We start from the raw sequence: 19,779 nt of genomic DNA on the forward strand, positions 1-19,779 counted from the left end.
TCAACTGGCTCCGATAAAAGACACCCTGCTGAAAAGTCAACTCATTTGTGTCACTCGCCTGGAGATGTGCGGCCCAGAGACGCCCTGACTTGGCGTACGGAACCTTTAAACTTGGAGGACAAGGTAATTCAGACTTTCAAATCCTATTTCTTGAAGTAAAAATGAAACTTTAGAACAATATCTACTAATTGGACATAATTGCATGAATTCCTGTTAGTAATAGTCATTCAAAACATTACAAATTAGGGGTATGGTGGCACAGTGATTAGTGTTGTGAACTGACAGGTCCACAGACTTGGGTTGAAATTGTGCACTGTGGGTGTTCTCCTTGTGTCCCTCTTGACTTTTCTCCCACATCTTAAATAATTCTATTGACTGTAAATTGACTTGATGTTAGTCAGCCTGTCTTGAGCTGCAATGACATCCCATAATTGCTGGTGGATCCATAATTGCTGGCACTCTTCTCATTAAAACAGACCTCATTCCAGTCTAACAGGCTGCCTGCCTTTGAGTTTCCTGTTTGTTGTGCCCAGATGTCCGTGTCTCTGGTGGGTCTTGTAGTTTTGTTCTTCTTGATTTCTGCTTTCAGAGTTTTTTTGTCACCTCTGCTTTCCCTCTGGTGATTCCTTGTCAGGATCCTTGTCTTCATCTTCTTCTTCAGCAGCTGTCACATCCTCAGCTCCTCCATTTTGATCTTGTCTATTGACAAGTGACATTTCCTAATACTTGCCATCCCTCTGTTCAGCTCTGCTCAGTGTTCTTCCAGGAGTCGGCCATTACTTGGCATGGCCCATGTTCTTCCATATGCCTGGGATATTTGAATTTATTCTGAATGTTGGCTGATAAAGTGTTCTCAATCTCAGTCATATCAATCCATTTTCTGAACCCCCTTCATCCATGACAGGATCACAGGGAGCAGAAGCCAATCCTGATCAAATCAATTAGAGGCCTTACTTGTTCAGGGTAGACCAGAGGTTCTCAAAGAGTCGTCTGTGCCAGGTGGTCTGGTGACTGTGGGCTGACCAGGTCATCTTTCTTGGCTGATAAGGCCACTTGAAACACCTCTAAGACCCTTTTAGCAGATGATAACATCTGCACCACTCTTTTGTACTTTCAGTCCTGTATGGTTGTAGTGATTGCTGTCTCTCTTTTCTCTCTTGTAACAATCCTTCAAGCTGACCACCTCTCTCCTGTCTACCCTCTCTTCTTCACGTGCGGAACTGTTTTTTAAATCTGCCTTGATGCTCACCTGAAGAGCCAGAATCCTTAAATTCATGTGGAGGCTGACAAACGCTGCTTCTGATGTATTAAGTTGTCTTTGTTTACATCACACCTTCTTCACTCTTCATTATGGGAAATTGGCTGGGAAAAACCTGGGACTATGAAGCATAAAACCCACCAGAATCGAACGTTAGCCTTGTAATGTAGACTCTCCATCCAGGTGGACAGGGTCGAGCACCCAGTAAGCAAAAGATCAAAACAGGGACAGGGCAGGCTGTCCATTCCAGAGAAAAGTTGCCAGCTGAACAACAAGAAAAATTGCTTGAAACGGAGAACAAGACCAAAGAAACCGTGGAGCAGAAAAAGTTTGGCCGAGTTCTGTTTGTGTTGGGCTTTGGTCATCTTTCTTAGCGCACCTTTCAAGGTCACCACGGCAGGAACCATTCAGGAGCTTCAGTTAGGTAGGTGCAGTTGTGGCAGAAACACGCTGCTCAAAGAAGGCACTCGGAGACCTCAGGAAGTGCCGGCAGAATCAAGCTTCATTATGTGATGTACATATGGTCTCAGTCCAGATGATTCGAGCAATTAGCAAGTTCAGCGAGCTTGCATTCGTTACAATTCTTATCAAACCTTTTACCTCACTCAGTCCGTTCAACACTCCTATCTGACTCCAGATTCTCGTGGCCTCGGTCTTTCCTCTAGCTAGTCCCACCAATATTTCCCAGCCTAATGAACACAGCATCCTATCTTATCCATCAAGGCCACCTAGCAGACCTTCTCCCGTTCTTGGTCCCGTCTCGTTCCTGCCACCATTATCTCTAGGCCTCAGTCCTCAGACACCACCTGGAGAAGATGGGGACCTGCTTGTTAGCCCCTCTGTCTACACCCCTGACCTTGGGTCATGAAATACTGGTGGTTTCCAGCTTGCTAAGAAAAATAAAGAATACACAGGCGCAAGCCTTTTGGTGACTTAACCTTGATTATACTAACGTGCATTAGGATATACTGTTTATTTTCATACATGCTTATGATTCTCTTTGAATAAATTGTGACGGGCGACCTCGGCCATTACCCGGCAAGGCCGCCACCTGGTTGGATGGACCAGGGGAGAGATGCATCTGCGAGGCACTACCTCCCCAGGGACGCTAGAGGGCAGCCCTCCTGGGCAGCTGTGGCACCACGGATTCCCGCAGGACATGCCAGGACTTGGAGTTTGATGCAGCCCTTTTGGGTTCTGTTGGGGGCCACCAGGGGGAGCTGCAGAGCTGTTAAATGGATTTCCACTAAACGTGATGAACCACCTGGTGCCCTCCCAGGTGCTGAATGCCATTTGGAGAGCCGGAGTCGGGAGGAGGTGGAGAACAAAACTTGTTGGGAGATGAGTGGAGGTGGCAGAGAACGAGAGAAAGACAGAAGAAAGAAGGAACTGAGCAATATGGCTTGTGTGCTTGGTGTAGTGTGCTTTGTAGTGGGGAGCGAGGGAAAAGCGCCACTTAAATAAAAATGTGCGTGGCCTTGGACCCTGTTCCTGTCTGTGTCCGGGTTTGGGGCGCTATACACCCCCGGTATTCCACAATATGTAAATCATCCACTTTATGAATATACTCCTCTATAGTGCTTCCAAATAGGCAACCTACTAACTCAGTATTCCTTGTAACTCAGGTTCTAAGAGTTTTAAGATTTCACAAGTGTGTGTAGAAGAAAAAGAATGTGATGACTCTAATGCAGAATTTACTGTTTTCCATAAATGGTCCCCCATATGTTTGACTTTGGCAAACTGGTCCACAGTCCAAAGCACTTTGAGCAATGCTGGGTTAGAATTAGTGGGCACGTTAAACTAACAGAGGCATTGAAAATAAAATGTGGAAGAACCTGAGGGAAAACCACAAGGAGGATGGACCAACTACTTGAACGTGGGTTTCAGTGTCTGTGAGGCTGCCACACTAACTAACCACTGTGACACGCACAGACTGTAGAACTTCATCGCTCAAATCTGCTGAGCTGCAGAACGAATGAACTCTAAACTGAAGTTAAGAATTCACGTGTTATTTTATGATTCCAGGAACCACAGCTGAACATGTTCCTCTTGATGTTTTTGGTTGCCTCTTCCTGTGCAGTTGGTAAGATCATCATAATTCCAGTTTATTTTAAGAACTCCAGATTTGTTCTTTTTGCTGAAGGTTCTCTTGGCTCAGTTCAGCTTCTTCTAACTGCTGCTCATGTTGTTGCTGTACACTTTCCACTTTTTAAATCTTTTTCGTATGTTTCTGCTTATGCATGACTTTGCTTAATTGACTGACCTGAAGATGCCCTCAATTGGTCAAATCAGCTCCTTAATCCTGCCAGCTCATTTCCCTCACTATGTGGCACTCTGGCCAACACAATTTCATCTTCTTCTGTCTTTTTGGCCATTTCAGGATGGCCACAGTCGTAATGAAGTGAAGTTGAGAACTCTCTGCTCTGTTTAGCTCCTCACACTTGTGGTACACACTTGTCCAGCCCCTCTTAATGTCATCTTTTGTGTTCAGCTAGTTGTGTTAACTTTTTCAAAGTGTTGCTATGCTGACAAAGCAGGACGTTTTAGGTCTTGGTGTAAGTTTCATGTCTCAAGCTCATTAATGTGCCAAAGGAGTTTTTCGTAGCCCCAGGGCCATTTCAAAAACATAACTGGTGAAGTGCTGGTCAGGAAGCCATCTCTCTGCGACACTGAGCTTGGTCATCAGCATACAGATCAGTCCATCATTGTGTTACAGACAAGGAAGTCCAACCGGCCCATGTAGGTGGCTAATCAGCAACATTTTAGTGGCCATTGGATCCTCTACTCCAACCTTTCAGTGTGTTCAAGATTCTCAGATCCCTTTGTGTAATGATGTGCTGCTTAGTCTTTTACCTTTAATGCACTGCCCTTAGTCTCCACTAGGTGTCCTCAAGTACACCATTCTCTATTTAAGTCAGAGAATTCTGCCTGGTCTGCTTTATCAATGAATGTGACGATTTTGAACATTAGGATGAATCTTCTCCTTAAATGCTCTTCTGTTGCTGTTCATCAAATCGTCAATCTACAATGTCACACTTATTTGATTTCATTTTCTGTGACTTCACCTGCTGGAGACTAAGTACTGTACAGGAGATCTTTGCCATCTTCTGCAGTACAGTTGTCCTTCTTCAGGCCATATTGTTCCTCACTCTTCATATCTTCATCTTGTTTTCTCCACCATCCCCATGCTGGATTCCTGTCTGCTTGTTCTCTCCCCTTCAAACGTCTATTCCTTTTTGGTAAGTAGTGTGGCCCACTGGTTAAGATTTGAACTTTAAGGCACAAAAGCACAGGTTCAATGTCCAACTGTGTGTGATCAGGTGTGAGCCACTACACTTACCAGTTAGTGTCGATGTATGTTAATATTAATCTGATATGTGGAAAGTCCATTAGAAGGGTTTTAATTATGGGAAGCCTCCATATGTAAAAAGTCTATCTGCCTGGAGACAGATAATGTTTTGGAACCTGCTGGGTTCTGGCTACACTTGCCATTTTCTGGTGGGGACAAACATCTTTGAACTGAATGAATGATGGTCATATCTCTGAAGATTTGGGATGTTCAGTACAGACGTCTGATCATCCAACACTTTGTTTGTTTCCTTGTGTCTTTATGGCCTTTTTGGGTGGGCCATAGTCATAATGAAGCAATGCCTCTGCATGCCTCTCTTACAATCGTCATTCCTGCATAGCCGGTTGTGTTAACTTTTTAATATGATGTTTTGCTAACAAAGCAGGATGTTGACGTTCTTACATATCTCAAGATCATTAACTGCAAAAATAGCTCCTAACACCCCAGTGCCATTTTAGAAACAAGAAAAGGAAGTGCTGGGCAGGAGGCTCAGCACACTGCAACACTGAATTCAGTTGTCCGCCCAAACAAACAGGACATCTCTGTGCTACAAATGAGGGGAGGCCATTCAGTCCTCCAGGCGATTTAGTTGACTAATAGTCCATATTTTAACGGCCATTTGAGCCTCCACTTCAACCTTCTAGTTTGTTCAAGATTCTCCGATTACTTTGTGTAAAGATGTGCTTGTTAGTTTTTATCTTGAATGCATTTTCTCTTACTCTCCACTAGATGTCCTCAAGTATTCTGTCAGTCAGTCAGTCATTTTCCAACCTGCTATATCCTAACTACAGGGTCACAGGGGTCTGCTGGAGCCAAAACCCAGCCAGCACAGGGCGCAAGGCAGGAAATAAACCCCAGGCAGGGTGCCAGCCCACCATAGGGCACACGCACGCACACACTAGGGACAATTTAGAATTGCCAATGCACCGGCATGTCTTTGGACTGTGGGAGGAAACCGGAGCACCCAGAGGAGAACATGCAAACTCCACGCAGGGAGGACCCGGGAAGCGAACCCAGGTCTCCTTACTGCGAGGCAGCAGCGCTACCACTGTGCCACCATGCCGCCCCTCAAGTATTCATTCTGTTTAAATCAGTGAATTCTGCTCGGTCGTCTTTATCGATGCCTTTAAGAACTCTAGACACACACTAGGATGAACCTTTACATAGATATACAGTACCTTCAATATGTCGTCTCATATTTATTTGATTTCCATCCCTTTCTTTGGCTGACCAGCTCTTAAGTCCCAGTACTTTCACCTGCTGGAGACTAAGTGCTGTACAGGAGATCTTTGTTGTCTTCTCCAGATCAGTCATCCTTCATCTCACTATCTTGTTTCTGACTCTTCTTGTTTTCTGTGTGTGTCCCCCTGCCGGAGTCTCATCTGCTTGTTTTCTACTCTGCAGAGTTCTTTTCCTCTTGAGGTAAGCAGTGTGGACCAGAGGCTGAGATGTGAACTACAAAGCATAAAATGACAGGTTCAGTGTTTGACCCTGAGTGAGTCACTGGACCTGCCAGGTGATGGTGTTGTATGTGAACATTAATTTGATTAGTGGAAAGTCTATTGGAAGGGGTTTAATTGAAGATGTGAGTTCCAAAATCTGCTAATTACACCTTTTGGTAAAATTTAGTGAACACGTGATTGTGACTTTTCATGCAGTTGGTCATGCGCCGAAAATATGTTTGAGCTTCAAAAACCTGCTAATTGCAACAGTGTAGCGCTATAGTTTTAGGGATTTAGTTTCAAAATCTGCTAAGTATGGACCCAGATTTTCCTATTTATCTCCAAAATTTATCTTTTGTACTTAGCTGATTTTGGAACTGAGCTCTTCAATTATGGGAGGCCACCATAAATGAGAAAGTCTACATACCTGGAGGCAGATAATGTTGGGAGCCTGCTGGATTCTGCTTACATTTAACCAACTTCTGCTGAGGACAAAGGTCATTGAGATGAAGGGCTGGCAGTTGTATGTCTGAAGGTGTGAGGAGGTCAGAGAAGAAGTCTGATCATCCAAGAGCCTAAAAGAGTGTGCTGGAATGTGGGTCAAGTAGAGTTTGATGGCAAGAAATCAAGTTAACTGCCAAATAAATTTCCTGACCAATGTCTGCTGTGGTGTTCATGAGGTCAGCATGAGTGAGTCTTATTAGACTGTGTTATGTTGGAGGTGAAGGCAGGAGAGGAAAAGCTTTAGGGTCCTTCATACGTTAATTATTTAATAATAATTATAAGAAGGAAATGACAAATGGTGACAAGGAAAATTGACATGAAAGTGACAGGCCTAGTAGGCCTGGATCCATCCTGTTGCTGTCTGTGACCTAATTGGCATTGCAGTTAATCCCAATGGACACGTCCTTACCAGAAAAAACAGTGCCAGAGGTTTTGGATGGGACTGAGCCGTCCTCGGAGACTGTAGTTGTTGCAGTGATTAAGTACATCTGTAGTGTCAAAGCCACGGAGGCAGAGAAGACCTGACCAGGAATGATAAACATGCTAGATGTTGTGGGGATATTTCAAGTAATGTGCCTCTTCAATGTGGTGTAGAAGGTATAGACCTGGTCTCAGGTCTGGCAGACTGGAGTGGTGGCCTTTACTTTAATGGGTATTTGGGGTTCTGGTTTGTGAGCAGAAAAGATGTAAAGTACAAAGATATCCATAAAGAGCTCCTCCAACTCCAGATGGGGTCAATGGGACTGAATGTGATGACAAAGAACAAAGAAAGTCAAGAATGTGAAGAGATGGAGAAGGGAAGAGAAACACACAGTATGACTGGCATTCAGGAATGAGAGCTGACGAGAATCAGTCACAACTGCAGGATTGTCGGCTGAGCGTTTTGGATTATTTAGTGTCCTTTTTGCAATTGTTTACTGCTGTGAGTGTTATTAATTTAAAGGGAGAGGAACACGAGGGTCTTTATCTGTGTTTTATCCTTGTGAACTGAACCATAAATTTCAGAATTTTCATACATATTTACATATACGTGTTTGTGTTTTATAGATGTGAGTCGCTGGAAAGTCAACTATCAGGCAACGCAGATGTGCATACTGGAGGGATCAACTGTGGGGATTGTTTGTTCATACACACCTCCACCAGGTGTTGTTATTCGCAATGAAATGTGGTTTTATGGTCCTGACAAAGAAGAGACAGGTCATAATAATGAAACCCTTGTATATCATACAGAAGATGAGAAAGTGTCCGCCATGTACAGAAACCGAGTTGAGTTCTCGGGGAACAAAAACACTGTTTGCTCTGTGAAGATCAGCAATGTAAGCAGAGAGGACAGCGGCTACTACAAGTTTAGAATTGAGGGAACGAGTAGCTGGACTGAAGTGCCAGGAGTCCACATAACAGTCACAGGTGAGTTAGGAAATATTTGTGTGGAGTTTATTGAGGTTGGCATTGTGGTAAGCAGCACCAGGATGCATGGCTGGAACCTCAGCCCGGTCAATGCCAGTGGAGAGTTTGTTTTTTACTTTCTCGTATACAAAGTATAGGGAAAATATTGTAATCGGCCAAAGATTCAATGTCGAGATTTTGATGAATCTCGACATTTTCGACCTCCCTGACTTTCTTGTATATGAAGTACAGGGAAAATATTGGAGTCCTCCAAAAATTTCATTTCAAAATCTTGATGAATCTCAACGTTTTAGATCTTTGCATACAAGTATTAGTTACAAAACGTAGATTTCTATCACCTTTTGGGCTATTTCCGTTAACCAGGAGTGCTACTTTACGTTTTATTCATGCAGCTGCAGAGTCCGATTTATTCAACTTTATTTATATAATAATTTTTCAATATATTTTTAAGGGTGGCATGGTGGCACAGTGGTAGCACTGCTGTCTCGCATTTAGGAGACATGGGTTTGCTTCCCGGGTCCTCCCTGCGTGGAGTTTGCATGTTCTCCCCGTGTCTGCATGGGTTTCATCCCACAGTCCAAAGACATGCAGGTGAGCCGGATTGGCAATTCTAAATTGTCCCTCGTGTGTGCTTGGTGTGTTTGTGCGTGTTCTGCGGTGGGTTGGCACCCTGCCCAGGATTGGTTCCTGCCTTGTGCCCTGTGTTGGCTGGGATTGGCTCCACCAGACCCCCGTGACCCTGTGTTCGGATTCAGCGGGCTGGAAAACGGATGGATATATTATTAATTTGGTTTGATTTGTTTTTGACGGTTCTTTAATGTACATAATATAAAAATATAATCCTTTTCTTGCAGTTTTTATTCCTCAAATATCCATCCTCATGTCTGAGTATACGAGAAATTCTAGGGGGGACCCCTCACGATTATTTTAATCCTAAAGACCCTTCATGACATTAACTGCTGACTCAGAATTAGCCTGGCATAAGTTGGCAAGACGTCTGTCTTAAGATGGACTGCTGTTCTCTTGCTTTGTGCCTTACCACCAATGTTCCTACATAGACTCCAAATTAAATGGGTTCATTCAACACATTTATTTATTCATTAGAACATTTGAACAATCTGGACAAGAACAGGCAGTTCAGCCTAACAAAGCTCACCAGTCCTATCTACTTAATTTTTCCAAAATAACATCAAGTTGAGTTTTGAAGATCAGCAGTGTCCTCCTGTCCACCACACTATTTGGTTACTTATTCCAAGTGTCTGTGGTTGTCTGTGTGAAGAAAAAATTCCTGATGTTTGTGTGAAATTTACGTTTCCCACCGTGTCCCCATGTTCTTGATGAACTCATTTTAAAGTCACCGTCCCGGTCCACTGGACTAATTAATTCCATAATTTTAAACACTTCACTCAGGTCCCCTCTTCATCTCCTTTAACTGTAAAGGCTCAGCTCTTTTAGTCTTTCCTCATAACTCATTCCCTGTAGCCCTCAGTCACCTTAGTTGCTCTTCTCTGGACTTTTTCTAGTGCTGCTATGTCTGGTGGGCCTAAAACTGCACCCAGGACTCCAGATGAGGCCGCACCAGTGTGTTATAAAGATTGAGCAGAACCTCCTGTGACTTGTACTCCACACGTCAAGGCGCTATATAACCTGACATTCTGTTAGCTTTCTTAATGTCTTCTGAACACTGTTGGTTAGTTGATAGCTTGGAGTCCACTATGACTCCTAAATCCTTCTCATAAAGTGGACTTTTGAATTTCAGACCTCCCATTGTGCATTCAAACCTAAACCTTTTATTCAATTATGATATTTTTGTTTCATAGTAATATTAATAAAATGTCTGTTCCATCAAAGAGGACTTCTGCTATGGATGGTTTGCACTTTTAGTGTGTAAAAGGCCCCAGACAGGGTGGTCTTCTTCTTAGCTGATTTTTCTCAACGCCATCCACCCGACCACAGGATGGAGGTTTATTATGTTATGGTGGTCACTTCTGTTGGTTTGGTGACCATTTTGGTGCCACACAGTGCATGGTTTTTACCACCATTTGGATTTCAGTTTTTCTTTTAGCTTTTCTATCCATTGAAACTGGACGCTAAAGACTATCATTAAAGAGAGTTAAGTTGTGATGTTTTACAACAAAATGGAAATGAAACCACATGAGAGCAGACACTGAATGGCTTTTTTTTGCTCTTTTTCTTTCCTAAAGGTGTAACGGTTGAAGCAACAGCAGAGAAGGTGAAAGAAAATGAGTCGGTGACACTGACTTGTAAAATAAACTGCAATCTCCCAGGCAGCCAAATGTCCTGGTACAGAAATGGACAACAATTACAAAAAACCTCAGGGAAGCTGAAAATTGAAAGAGCCTCCGATGCCAGTTACTCGTGTCGGGTCGAACACTTGGCCTCGCCGGAATTTCTCCTGAATGTTGAGTGTGAGTCGTATTTCGAGCGTTTTTAACATAGTGAGGTGTGCAGCCAAAGGCTACGAGAATCTCTGACACTGTTGAAAACGGATCAGTCAAAGAGAAATGGGGGAGTAGAAATAAAAAAAGAAAATTCTGGAAAACTGAGAGGCTTCTTCCTTCATAATACAAAAAGTGTGTTAGGTGGGATGCAGCTTGATTGATTTTTTCAGTGTTCCCTACTACTTTCATTTTACCGAATCAAGTGAATTAGTTACCCCGAAATTAATATGTCAAGATGTCAGCTCAAGACAGAGTCGCTTGTCTTTATTTGTAATTCGCTCTTCCATTTGTGTCTTCTTCGGCAGCTTTAGCTTTCCCTGGCAGTTGGCATGAAACCTAAGTGACATAAAAATATAATGCACACATTTAGAGATTATTATAAATCCTTATATTCTACTGAGCTCAAAGAAGCCTTAAAGACTGAAGAACAGTCGTAGACTACTAAGCACTGTTGTAAGTCGCTCTGGATAAGAGCGTCTGCCAAATGATGTAAATGTAAATGTAAATGTAAGACAACACACAATCTAATGCATTTCTCGATACATTACAGACACCACAAATAGATGCCTTAAGTGCTGAGGAACTGGATAAACCTCTAACGCTAACAGAATTACTAGATGCTATAAAGTCACTACAAAGCGGGAAATCAGCAGGCCCTGATGGTTACCCCGTAGAATTTTATAAGAAATTCTCCACTCCGCTAACTCTCCTCTTATTGGCAACATTTACTGAAGCTAGAGACAACCAAATACTACCTCAAACATTTCGACAAGCATTAATCACCGTCTTTCCTAAATAAAATAAGGACTTGTTACAATGTGCATCATACAGACCAATTTCACTCCTGAATAATGATGTTAAGATACTCTCAAAAATTCTAGCTAGAAGGATGGAGAAAGTGCTGCCCTCGGTAATATCACAGGATCAAACTGGATTTATTAAAGGCCGAAACCTGAGTGACAGTACAGGGCTTAGAAGGCCACAACTGAGGCCTGGGTCATCTGAGATTGGGGAAGGAGCACAGGGAGAACACACCAGTTCCAAACACAAGGCACAACACATAGATATCAAGTTGGGGCCTAGCAAATCACTAGCTGACATGAGACTGTGCCAGCCATTGTGTAACCCTTGTAATAAGATCACAATTCATGACAAATTAAAAGTAGAAAAGACTGAGTCTTCAACTCTCCTTCTCACTCACCTGTTATCTCGTCCTTCTGTATTTTAGACACCCCCAGGGATGTGGTCATCACAGGACAGGCCAATATGAGTATAGAAGAAGGGACATCGGTGACTTTAAACTGCACAGCCTTGGCAAACCCACCCAGCAGCTACAGCTGGGTCAAGGAGAACAGCAGCCATGTAGGATCAGGAGAACAACTGCACATCAGCAGTGTTAACACAAGTCATGCTGGGTCTTATTACTGTGAAGCCACCAACATCCACGGGACGACCAAGTCTGCAGCGGTCAACCTGACGGTAAACGTTAAGCATATAGCGGGTAAGAGAACCAGAAATATAATTGAGAGAAAGATCAAAGTTCTGTCCATGGAGGCCCCCTCTGGTTTCATTGGGTGGATTTCTGCCTTTGATGGAAATCCAATTGATTCAATTTCTTGCATATTAACTTCTTCTTTCTCAATTGAATTCACACTGAACCCCACAAGCTGAGCTTTACTCTTACGCCTTCATGATTTGTCGAAGGTCCCTCATGTCTGTAGGAGAGATGCGGTGGCAAACCCCAGTGGGTTCCTCACAGAGCAGCACCTTCACCGTCGGTCACATCCAGGTCTGATCATTTAGGTGGCGTGAGTTTTAGGTAAAGATTTTAGATCTGTTACAGACATGCAATATCGACATTGAATGGACTTTTACATAAGAATGTCATTCTGTTGTCAAAATTTTGATACACATTGTGGCCGGGTGCAAGAATGAGAGGTCACAAAGCGGAAATTAGGGTTGTCCCTTTCAATAAGGGAACGTCCAACCAAATTATGCCCCTTGGCTTCAATAAGCAGCCCACGGGGGCAAATAAACAACACAAGTGACTCGTCTCTTTGCCGTGGGAATGAGGGTCAGGCGGTTCACTCAGTTTGCCAAAGGCGTCTTCTTATGGGCAGCCGGGCTTCTTATATCATGTGAACCAGAAGGGGAAGGGCTTAGTGCCCTCACTGGGTGTGATCTCAGTGCTGCGGTTCTATTTTTTAAATTCATTTATTAGCCATTTTAAACGTGAATTGTGATTTCCTAACAAGGAGAAGCACAGCACTGATGCCATAGTGTTGTTTTGTATCAATGTGTTTATCAGTGAACAGTGGACGTGTGCGCTTTGCTTGATTTATGAATCTTGGGGCTCGTGCTCAAAGTTCTGGCCATGTGTGTCAGATACGAGTGCAAGGAAAGGTTCCCCAGAATCGCTCAGCAAAGCGATGAATTTAATTAACTCCAAACTCCTCATTACATGTCTGCATCTGCTATAAATGTGGTCCTTCATGGCTTACATCTGCTGTACTGCGGATTCACCAATGAAAACACAGTACTTGTTAGAGCCCGCCCTCTCAACTCTAATGAGCAAAAATGACAGTTTTCATTCCAGGCCTTGCTTTGTGTTTTCTTGCTGTGTCACTGTTATAATAATTAAATTAATACATAAATAAATAAGAAACAAAAATATATATTTCGTGGCACATTTTATTATTTATACTCACATTTTGGTTGCTATTATTTATTCATTGCCACACTTGAGTTATTTGCGCATTTATATAATTTTGCTCACATTTGGCATCTCCTTTTTGTTCTTTTGAGCTCCCTTTGTTGTTCCTTTTTTGTTTAAATAAATGTTCTTTGATTTCGAGAATCGTTGTTGAATTTCACTCATAAACTGGAGTTCAGTTCGGTTTGTCCCTCTCATGCGAGGTGAACCAGGATGAACCTCTTCGGTGAAGGACCAGGCCTGCTTGTGTAGCTTCATTTGGAGACCTCGTCCCGCACTTTGTCACTTCTGTGACTCCATTTCATGACAAGTCTCATTGGATTTCTCTTTTCTCTTTTCCAGACATGTCCCTGCATTACGTCTTATATGTCTCACTGATCATTATTGTCCTATCAGGATTCACTTTGGCACTTTTCATCTTCTCAAGGTAAGGTGCTCCTTGGTTAAATTACATTAGGTATTAAAAAATAAAACGGACGACTAATTCAGATTTGCACCGGGAAATGGGGTTGCCTTGCTGCGTTGGCTTCACTGATGTCCACTCATTCTCAGACATGTCATTCATTTAAGTAAACACAAGAGGGCAGTGTTTAAACTGCACATAAGATCATTTAACCCCACAGCGCAGAAGAGGTGACTTCATTGAAAATGAAATGTGCTTAAGGTGGGAGTATTTGTAGCAAAAAAAAATTATAAAATGTATGACTGACATAAAGTTGATGAGCAGTCAGGGACTTTGCCAATGGATTTAAAAGCTGGAGCATTTCTAATGTTGGCAGCTCTCACAGTTTGATTTTTTAAAATGTTTTTGTAACAACGAGTCACAGTCCAACATTACAATGAAAATTCAGGTACTACTGCGTTACTAGGGGACACAATGCACATATTTTAATAGCACTGTACAAAAACGCAGGACTTGTGATGACTCAGAGCCCACCTCAAGTGACGTCAAGATGTCATCGGCTGATGTGCTGTTGTTGACTGTGAGGGGTCTTTAGATCATCTTTCTGAAACATAAGGTGAGTTTCTACACAGCACTGGGCACTGAGCAGGACGCCATTCACACGCCGTGTCCTCACCTTTGTACAGTGGGGGGAAATAAGTATGTGACCCCCTGCTGAATTTGCATGTTTGCTCACTTACAAAGAAATGAACAGTCTTTAATTTTGATGGTAATTTCATTTTCAGAATATCAACCAAAAATCTGGAAAAAAAACACATTACATAAAAGTTGATTGGCAGGCCATTGAGAGAAATAGGATTTGATCCCCTACAACCCAGAATCCTGGCTCCTACAGATTGGCAGTGTGCCCATGTGGCCCACAGATTGCAATCAATCAGTCAATCAATCACAGATACTCCTGATCTCAACTCGTGATGTATGTAATGCACACCTGTCCACAGAATCAATGTCTTCCCTTCCAACCTCTCCACCACCATGGGCAACACCAAAGAGCTGTCAAAGGACGTCAGGGTCAAGGTCTTAATTTGCTAGTGAACATCTGGGCCTCTTGAGCAGGGAGACCTTGCAGGCGCTGCAAGATGTCAATCTATTACGGCGTAGCGTGTTGCCAAAGGTGTTCTTGGTGACTGTGGTGGTCAAAAACTGCCCTCAGATCATTAAGAAGCTCCTCCCGTGTAGTTTTGGGCTGGTCCCTCACCTTTCTCATGATCATCCTCACCCTATGGGGCAAGATCATGCATGGAGTTCCAGACCGAGGGCTATCGATGGTCTTTTTATATTTCCTCCATTTTTGAATAATCGCACCAACAGTTCTCACCTTCTCACCAAGCTTCTTGCTGATTGTCTTGTAGCCAATTCCAGCCTTGTCCCTGACGTTCTTCAACAGCTCTTTGGTCTTGTACATGGGGGTGCAGAGGCTGGAATGGAAGACAATGATTCTGTGGACAGGTGTGCTTTATACACATCACAAGTTGAGATCAGGAGTATCTGTGATTGATTGAGTGATTGTAAGCTGTGTGCCACATGGGCACACTGCCAATCTGTGGGAGCCAGAAGTCTAGGTTCTGGGTTGTAGAGGATCAAATCCTTATTTCTCTCAATTTATAACTTTTATATCATGTGTTTTTTCTGTATTTTTGGATGATATTCTGTCTCTCTCCTTTAAAATGAAACTCAGGAGGCGATCAAATACTTTTTCCCCCCCACTGTATTTTTTTTTGTGGCTTGTCTCCAGCAGACCACCACAGGACATCACGTTTGTTTGCCTCTTCGTTCTTCTCCACAAGTCACCACACTAATTTCCACTCGGTCACAAAATGTCAGAGTTCAGCAAAATGTCTCCTGAGGTTTTATTTGTAGAGTTTTGTGTCAGGTTTGCAACGCGGATATTTTTGCAGTTTTGTCTTTTAGATTCACAGACCACTGGAGGAATCAAATTAACCCACAAAACAGCTTAACAAATCTTTCCATATTTTTGTCCTTAAATTTTGTGCAAACAATAAACTTTGGTCCACATAACTTCTTCTAATATTGTCCTCCATCTGAAGGCCCTTTACAAGTACAACTGTTTAAATGTTTAGATTGGAGAACAGCAGATGGACCGACCGGCTGATGGTCACTCAGTGGGTCATGCTGGTGGGTCCATTAATAGTTGAGCCCCTAAGTCACACTCATCTTTGGATCAAGCAGCTCTTATATAATAATGTCTGGTGTGCTTATTAAACCTTCTCTGCATTTCTTTTTGTTTGACAGAAAAAGAGCCAAGAAGACAAATCAGCAAATCAGAGCAAGCAAAATGGTATGCGTTTATATTGTTTGGCTTTGACTCGCACAAACATGGAGAGAAAATGCAAACTGCTCTTCAAACACGAGGCTCCAGGCTCCTTACCACCCTGTGACGTCACTAGGGGGCGCATCAGCACCCCAAACCCCCAGACACAGTTACAACCATAACAGCCCCAGTTCAATGACAGTGTTTTCGATTAGTACTGGGGTGTTGTACTGTGTTAGCCATTATGGATGTAGTGAGAACTCAAGCAAAATGACCCCAACTTAAAAGATTACAATACGCAACCTTTTGAGGCAACTCAGGCCCCTTCAGGCAAACAATAACTTCTGCACAATCAAAGTGTCCTTCTGAGGCTGCTGAGATAAAAACCTCAGTGTAGTTGCTGCCGCAGCATCCTCCTGTGCCCATGTCCTGGCAAAGCATGGGAATATCATCCCCTCACACACACACACACACACACACACAGAAGCTGTCCTTCATTTATCATGGCCTTCTGGTCCCTCACACATCGAAAGTTTACAAAGTGTGTTTGCTGCCCTATGGAGGACTGCGATGATCCAGTGCTACTTCCTACCTTGAGTCTGACACTCCTGAAATAGACTCTGGCCACACCATGTGCCCAAAATGAAGAAAGTGCATTTGAAACCACAGAGGTGGATGGTGCAGAAGTGCATGGACTTGTTACTTCATGACCCTCCATTTATCAGTAGACTAGCAAAATACCCACGCTTCGCAGCGAAGTATTGTGTTAAAGAGGTTATGTAAACATATATATACATAAACATATATACATATATATACATATCTACATATACATATATATATACATATACACATCCACATATATATATACATATATATATATATACACATATCAACATATATATACACATACATACACACACACATACATATATACATATACACATACATATATATATATATATATATATACACAATTCCTTTGTCTGCCGTAATCAGGCCGGCCCATTTGTCATGAATCAGGGGTTTAAATTGTGAGATGTGGGCATTCGTCAGGCGTAGTTGAACAAGCAGATGGTTCATAGCAGAAGACCGGCATTAGTACAATCCAGTATGGTGTCAGAGAGCTTTCCTCAAGGGATGCTGTCAGCAGTTGACAGCAAGGCCCAAGTGAGCTGAACCAAAGAAAGAAAAGCACAGTCCGTCAAAAAGAGGTCCGGCCGGGTCCACTTAGAAATCTCCAAGATGATGACGCAAAGTGCAAGCTGATGGGTTCAAGAGAGCAAACTAAGACTGTAGATACAAAACTAGAAGTTTCTGACTTTGTGTGTCTTTTAGTTCTGACTACAAGAACTAAATCAAAGATGGTGGATCTGAGAGTCAGCCGTATCAACTTGTGTGCCACCGTGCAGCACTATATTATATTATATTATATTATATTATATTATATTATATTATATTATATTATATTATATTATATTATATTATATTATATTATATTATATTATATTATATTATTATACTAGCTGTGTAAGCCCGTGTTGTAAAAAGCCCGGGCTCCTAGAAACCATGGATTCTGGCACTTCAATAAATCAATCGCATCAGTTGTGCATTAGCGGATAAGCAAGGTTCTCATTCCTTGGAAGTTTCGTTTTGCCGATGTGCTCGCCTCGCTTGTGTGTTAGCGGCTAAGTGAGTTTCTCTTTTCTCAGTGGTTTCACTTTGGCGACAGAGTTGATTTCTTTGAGCTTCATGCTGTAGCCTCACACTTATATTTATATTATATTATATTATATTATATTATATTATATTATATTATATTATATGATATGATATGATATGATATGATATGATATGATATGATATGATATGATATGATATTATATTATACTTCCATCCACTCGTCAGTTTAAAGAATTATCTTAATGCAGTTCATGAGTGTTTGCTGGTGGTCTGTATATCTACAACCCTGACTTGGATAAGCAGTTCTGAAAGATGGTTGACTCGTCAATGTTTTTTCTCTTATGCTATGCAGCTTCTTAAAAGATAATAATATGAGGGCATCCCAAAAGTAAGGTCTCCTATTTTTTTAGAAATACAAACAACCGTTTATTTTCTATAATGTTTACATCATTTTAAAAGTTAAAGACTTAATTATTTTTCTACATAATCACCATTTCGGTCGATGCATTTTTGTAGATGCTGTGGTAGTTTTAGAATGCCCATGTCATACCAGCTCACCGCCATGTCCTTCAGGAAGCGTTGAACCTCATCTTTCACCTCTTCGTCGGAGCAGAATCGCCTTCCGGACAAATGTTCTTTCAACTTAGGGAACAGATGGTAGTCACTGGGTGCCAAGTCCGGACTATAGGGTGGGTGGGTGATGAAGTTTCAACCGCCGATCTTTACGCATGTTTTCCTCAACCTTTGCAACGGTCTTCTGTGCGAACTTCGCACTTGGCGGTAGTGTTCAACGGGAGCTCCATTTTCAACGGCTGCCAAGCCAAGATTTTGCATCCCAGCAAAGCCGCACATGCTTGTTTGGGAGTGGAGGAAGCACCAATCACAACAGTGTGGCCAACAGCCGTACGAACAGTTTCTCTACGTCCCCACCACTTTGGAGACCTTACTTTTGGGATTGCCCTCGTAAATAGGAGGCTGGAGTTCTTGATTATTCTATTATTATTCCTATTACATTGCCTTTGATGATTTCCTGCTGTCCTACTTGCAGACGTCTTCAGGCTGTCAGTCCCCGGTGCTCAATAAGACCATTAAAGAGTGTTGAAAAATGTAAAGAAGTGACAGTCAGCCTTTCTGATACAATTTGGAATTTCTCTTTACTATTTTATTAATTATAGACAAGAAATAACGAGCTGTGCTTTTGCTTTTCAACTTTTACACCAATTTGCTCTTCTCTCATTACAGGATGAAGGCATGGACAGTTGTGAAGATCACACCTATGCATCTCTGGATCGGATTGAGGTTTCTTCTGATTATGAAACAATCCTGCAAAAGCAATGAAGAAATTGTCTGTGTAATGAATAAATATACTGTTTTAAAAATGTAAATATAATGAAATAACAAAAAAAGAACATTAAATCAAATTTACAGATTCACTTATTTAAATTTAGGGTTGCAGGAGCCGACCGCAGCATTCACAAGGCAAGAAAGGCAAATTTACCAAAAAAATCTTCCTTTTGAAATAAAGTTCAGACAGTCCATCTTCATATAGTTCATCTTAGATCAGCAGGCTTTATGATGTTTTGTGTTTGCTGTCTCCAAATGTAAAGTCAGTGGGGGCTGATTTATGCCACTCTATATTGTTTTGTCACTGGGTTTATTCCCAGTTTGTATTTATTTTCTGTATTTATGTTGTTTTTGTCAACTTTAAATTATTATTTTCCATATTTCTTGGTAATTTCTGTTGGTTTGGTGTGTCAGTCTATCCCTTGTGTCCTGTGGGTGGTACCCTAGGAGGCGGGGCCACCCTGACATCAGCACTTCTGAGACCTCCGCTGGCTCTTTAAGGACCAGCCACCAGGATCTCAGGATGCTGCACTGACTCGTACTGTACTCGATTGTAAATATTGTTTGTTTCCTTTTGAATTTCTGGTTTTTGATCTTGTTTTTTTCTTTATTTTTTGGATTTCGGTTTTGGATTATGTTATGGGATTATTTCACCTAGGTATTACCTTTTACAGCGCTTCTTTTTGCACTTTTCTTGAGTATGTTGTCATATTGTTCTTATGTTTTAATAAATATCCTCATTTAAAGATATTTGTTATGTGGACTGTCTCTTCTAGCCACAGGTGTATTACCATTTTCCATTCCCCTGGAGTGGCACATAAGATATTCCGAAACTTTAAAAGCCAGTTTCCCCCTCTTTTGGGCCTGTGTAGGCCACAGCCT

General features: G+C 42.1%; 1 protein-coding gene across 1 annotated transcript; it reads left to right on the plus strand.

The window, feature by feature from the left end:
* On the plus strand, positions 1–19,569 carry LOC114667907 (B-cell receptor CD22-like). Its single transcript, XM_028823426.2, has 8 exons — positions 1–123; positions 3,284–3,341; positions 7,601–7,960; positions 10,165–10,389; positions 11,651–11,923; positions 13,478–13,562; positions 15,852–15,897; positions 18,796–19,569. Exons 2-8 carry the CDS (start codon positions 3,299–3,301, stop codon positions 18,889–18,891), a joined length of 1,128 nt encoding a protein of 375 aa, XP_028679259.1. The 5' UTR covers positions 1–123; positions 3,284–3,298; the 3' UTR covers positions 18,892–19,569.
* Positions 19,570–19,779: the final 210 nt, after the last annotated feature.

The sequence above is a fragment of the Erpetoichthys calabaricus genome, chromosome 17 (assembly GCF_900747795.2).
Source record: "Erpetoichthys calabaricus chromosome 17, fErpCal1.3, whole genome shotgun sequence".
Lineage (NCBI taxonomy): Eukaryota > Metazoa > Chordata > Cladistia > Polypteriformes > Polypteridae > Erpetoichthys > Erpetoichthys calabaricus.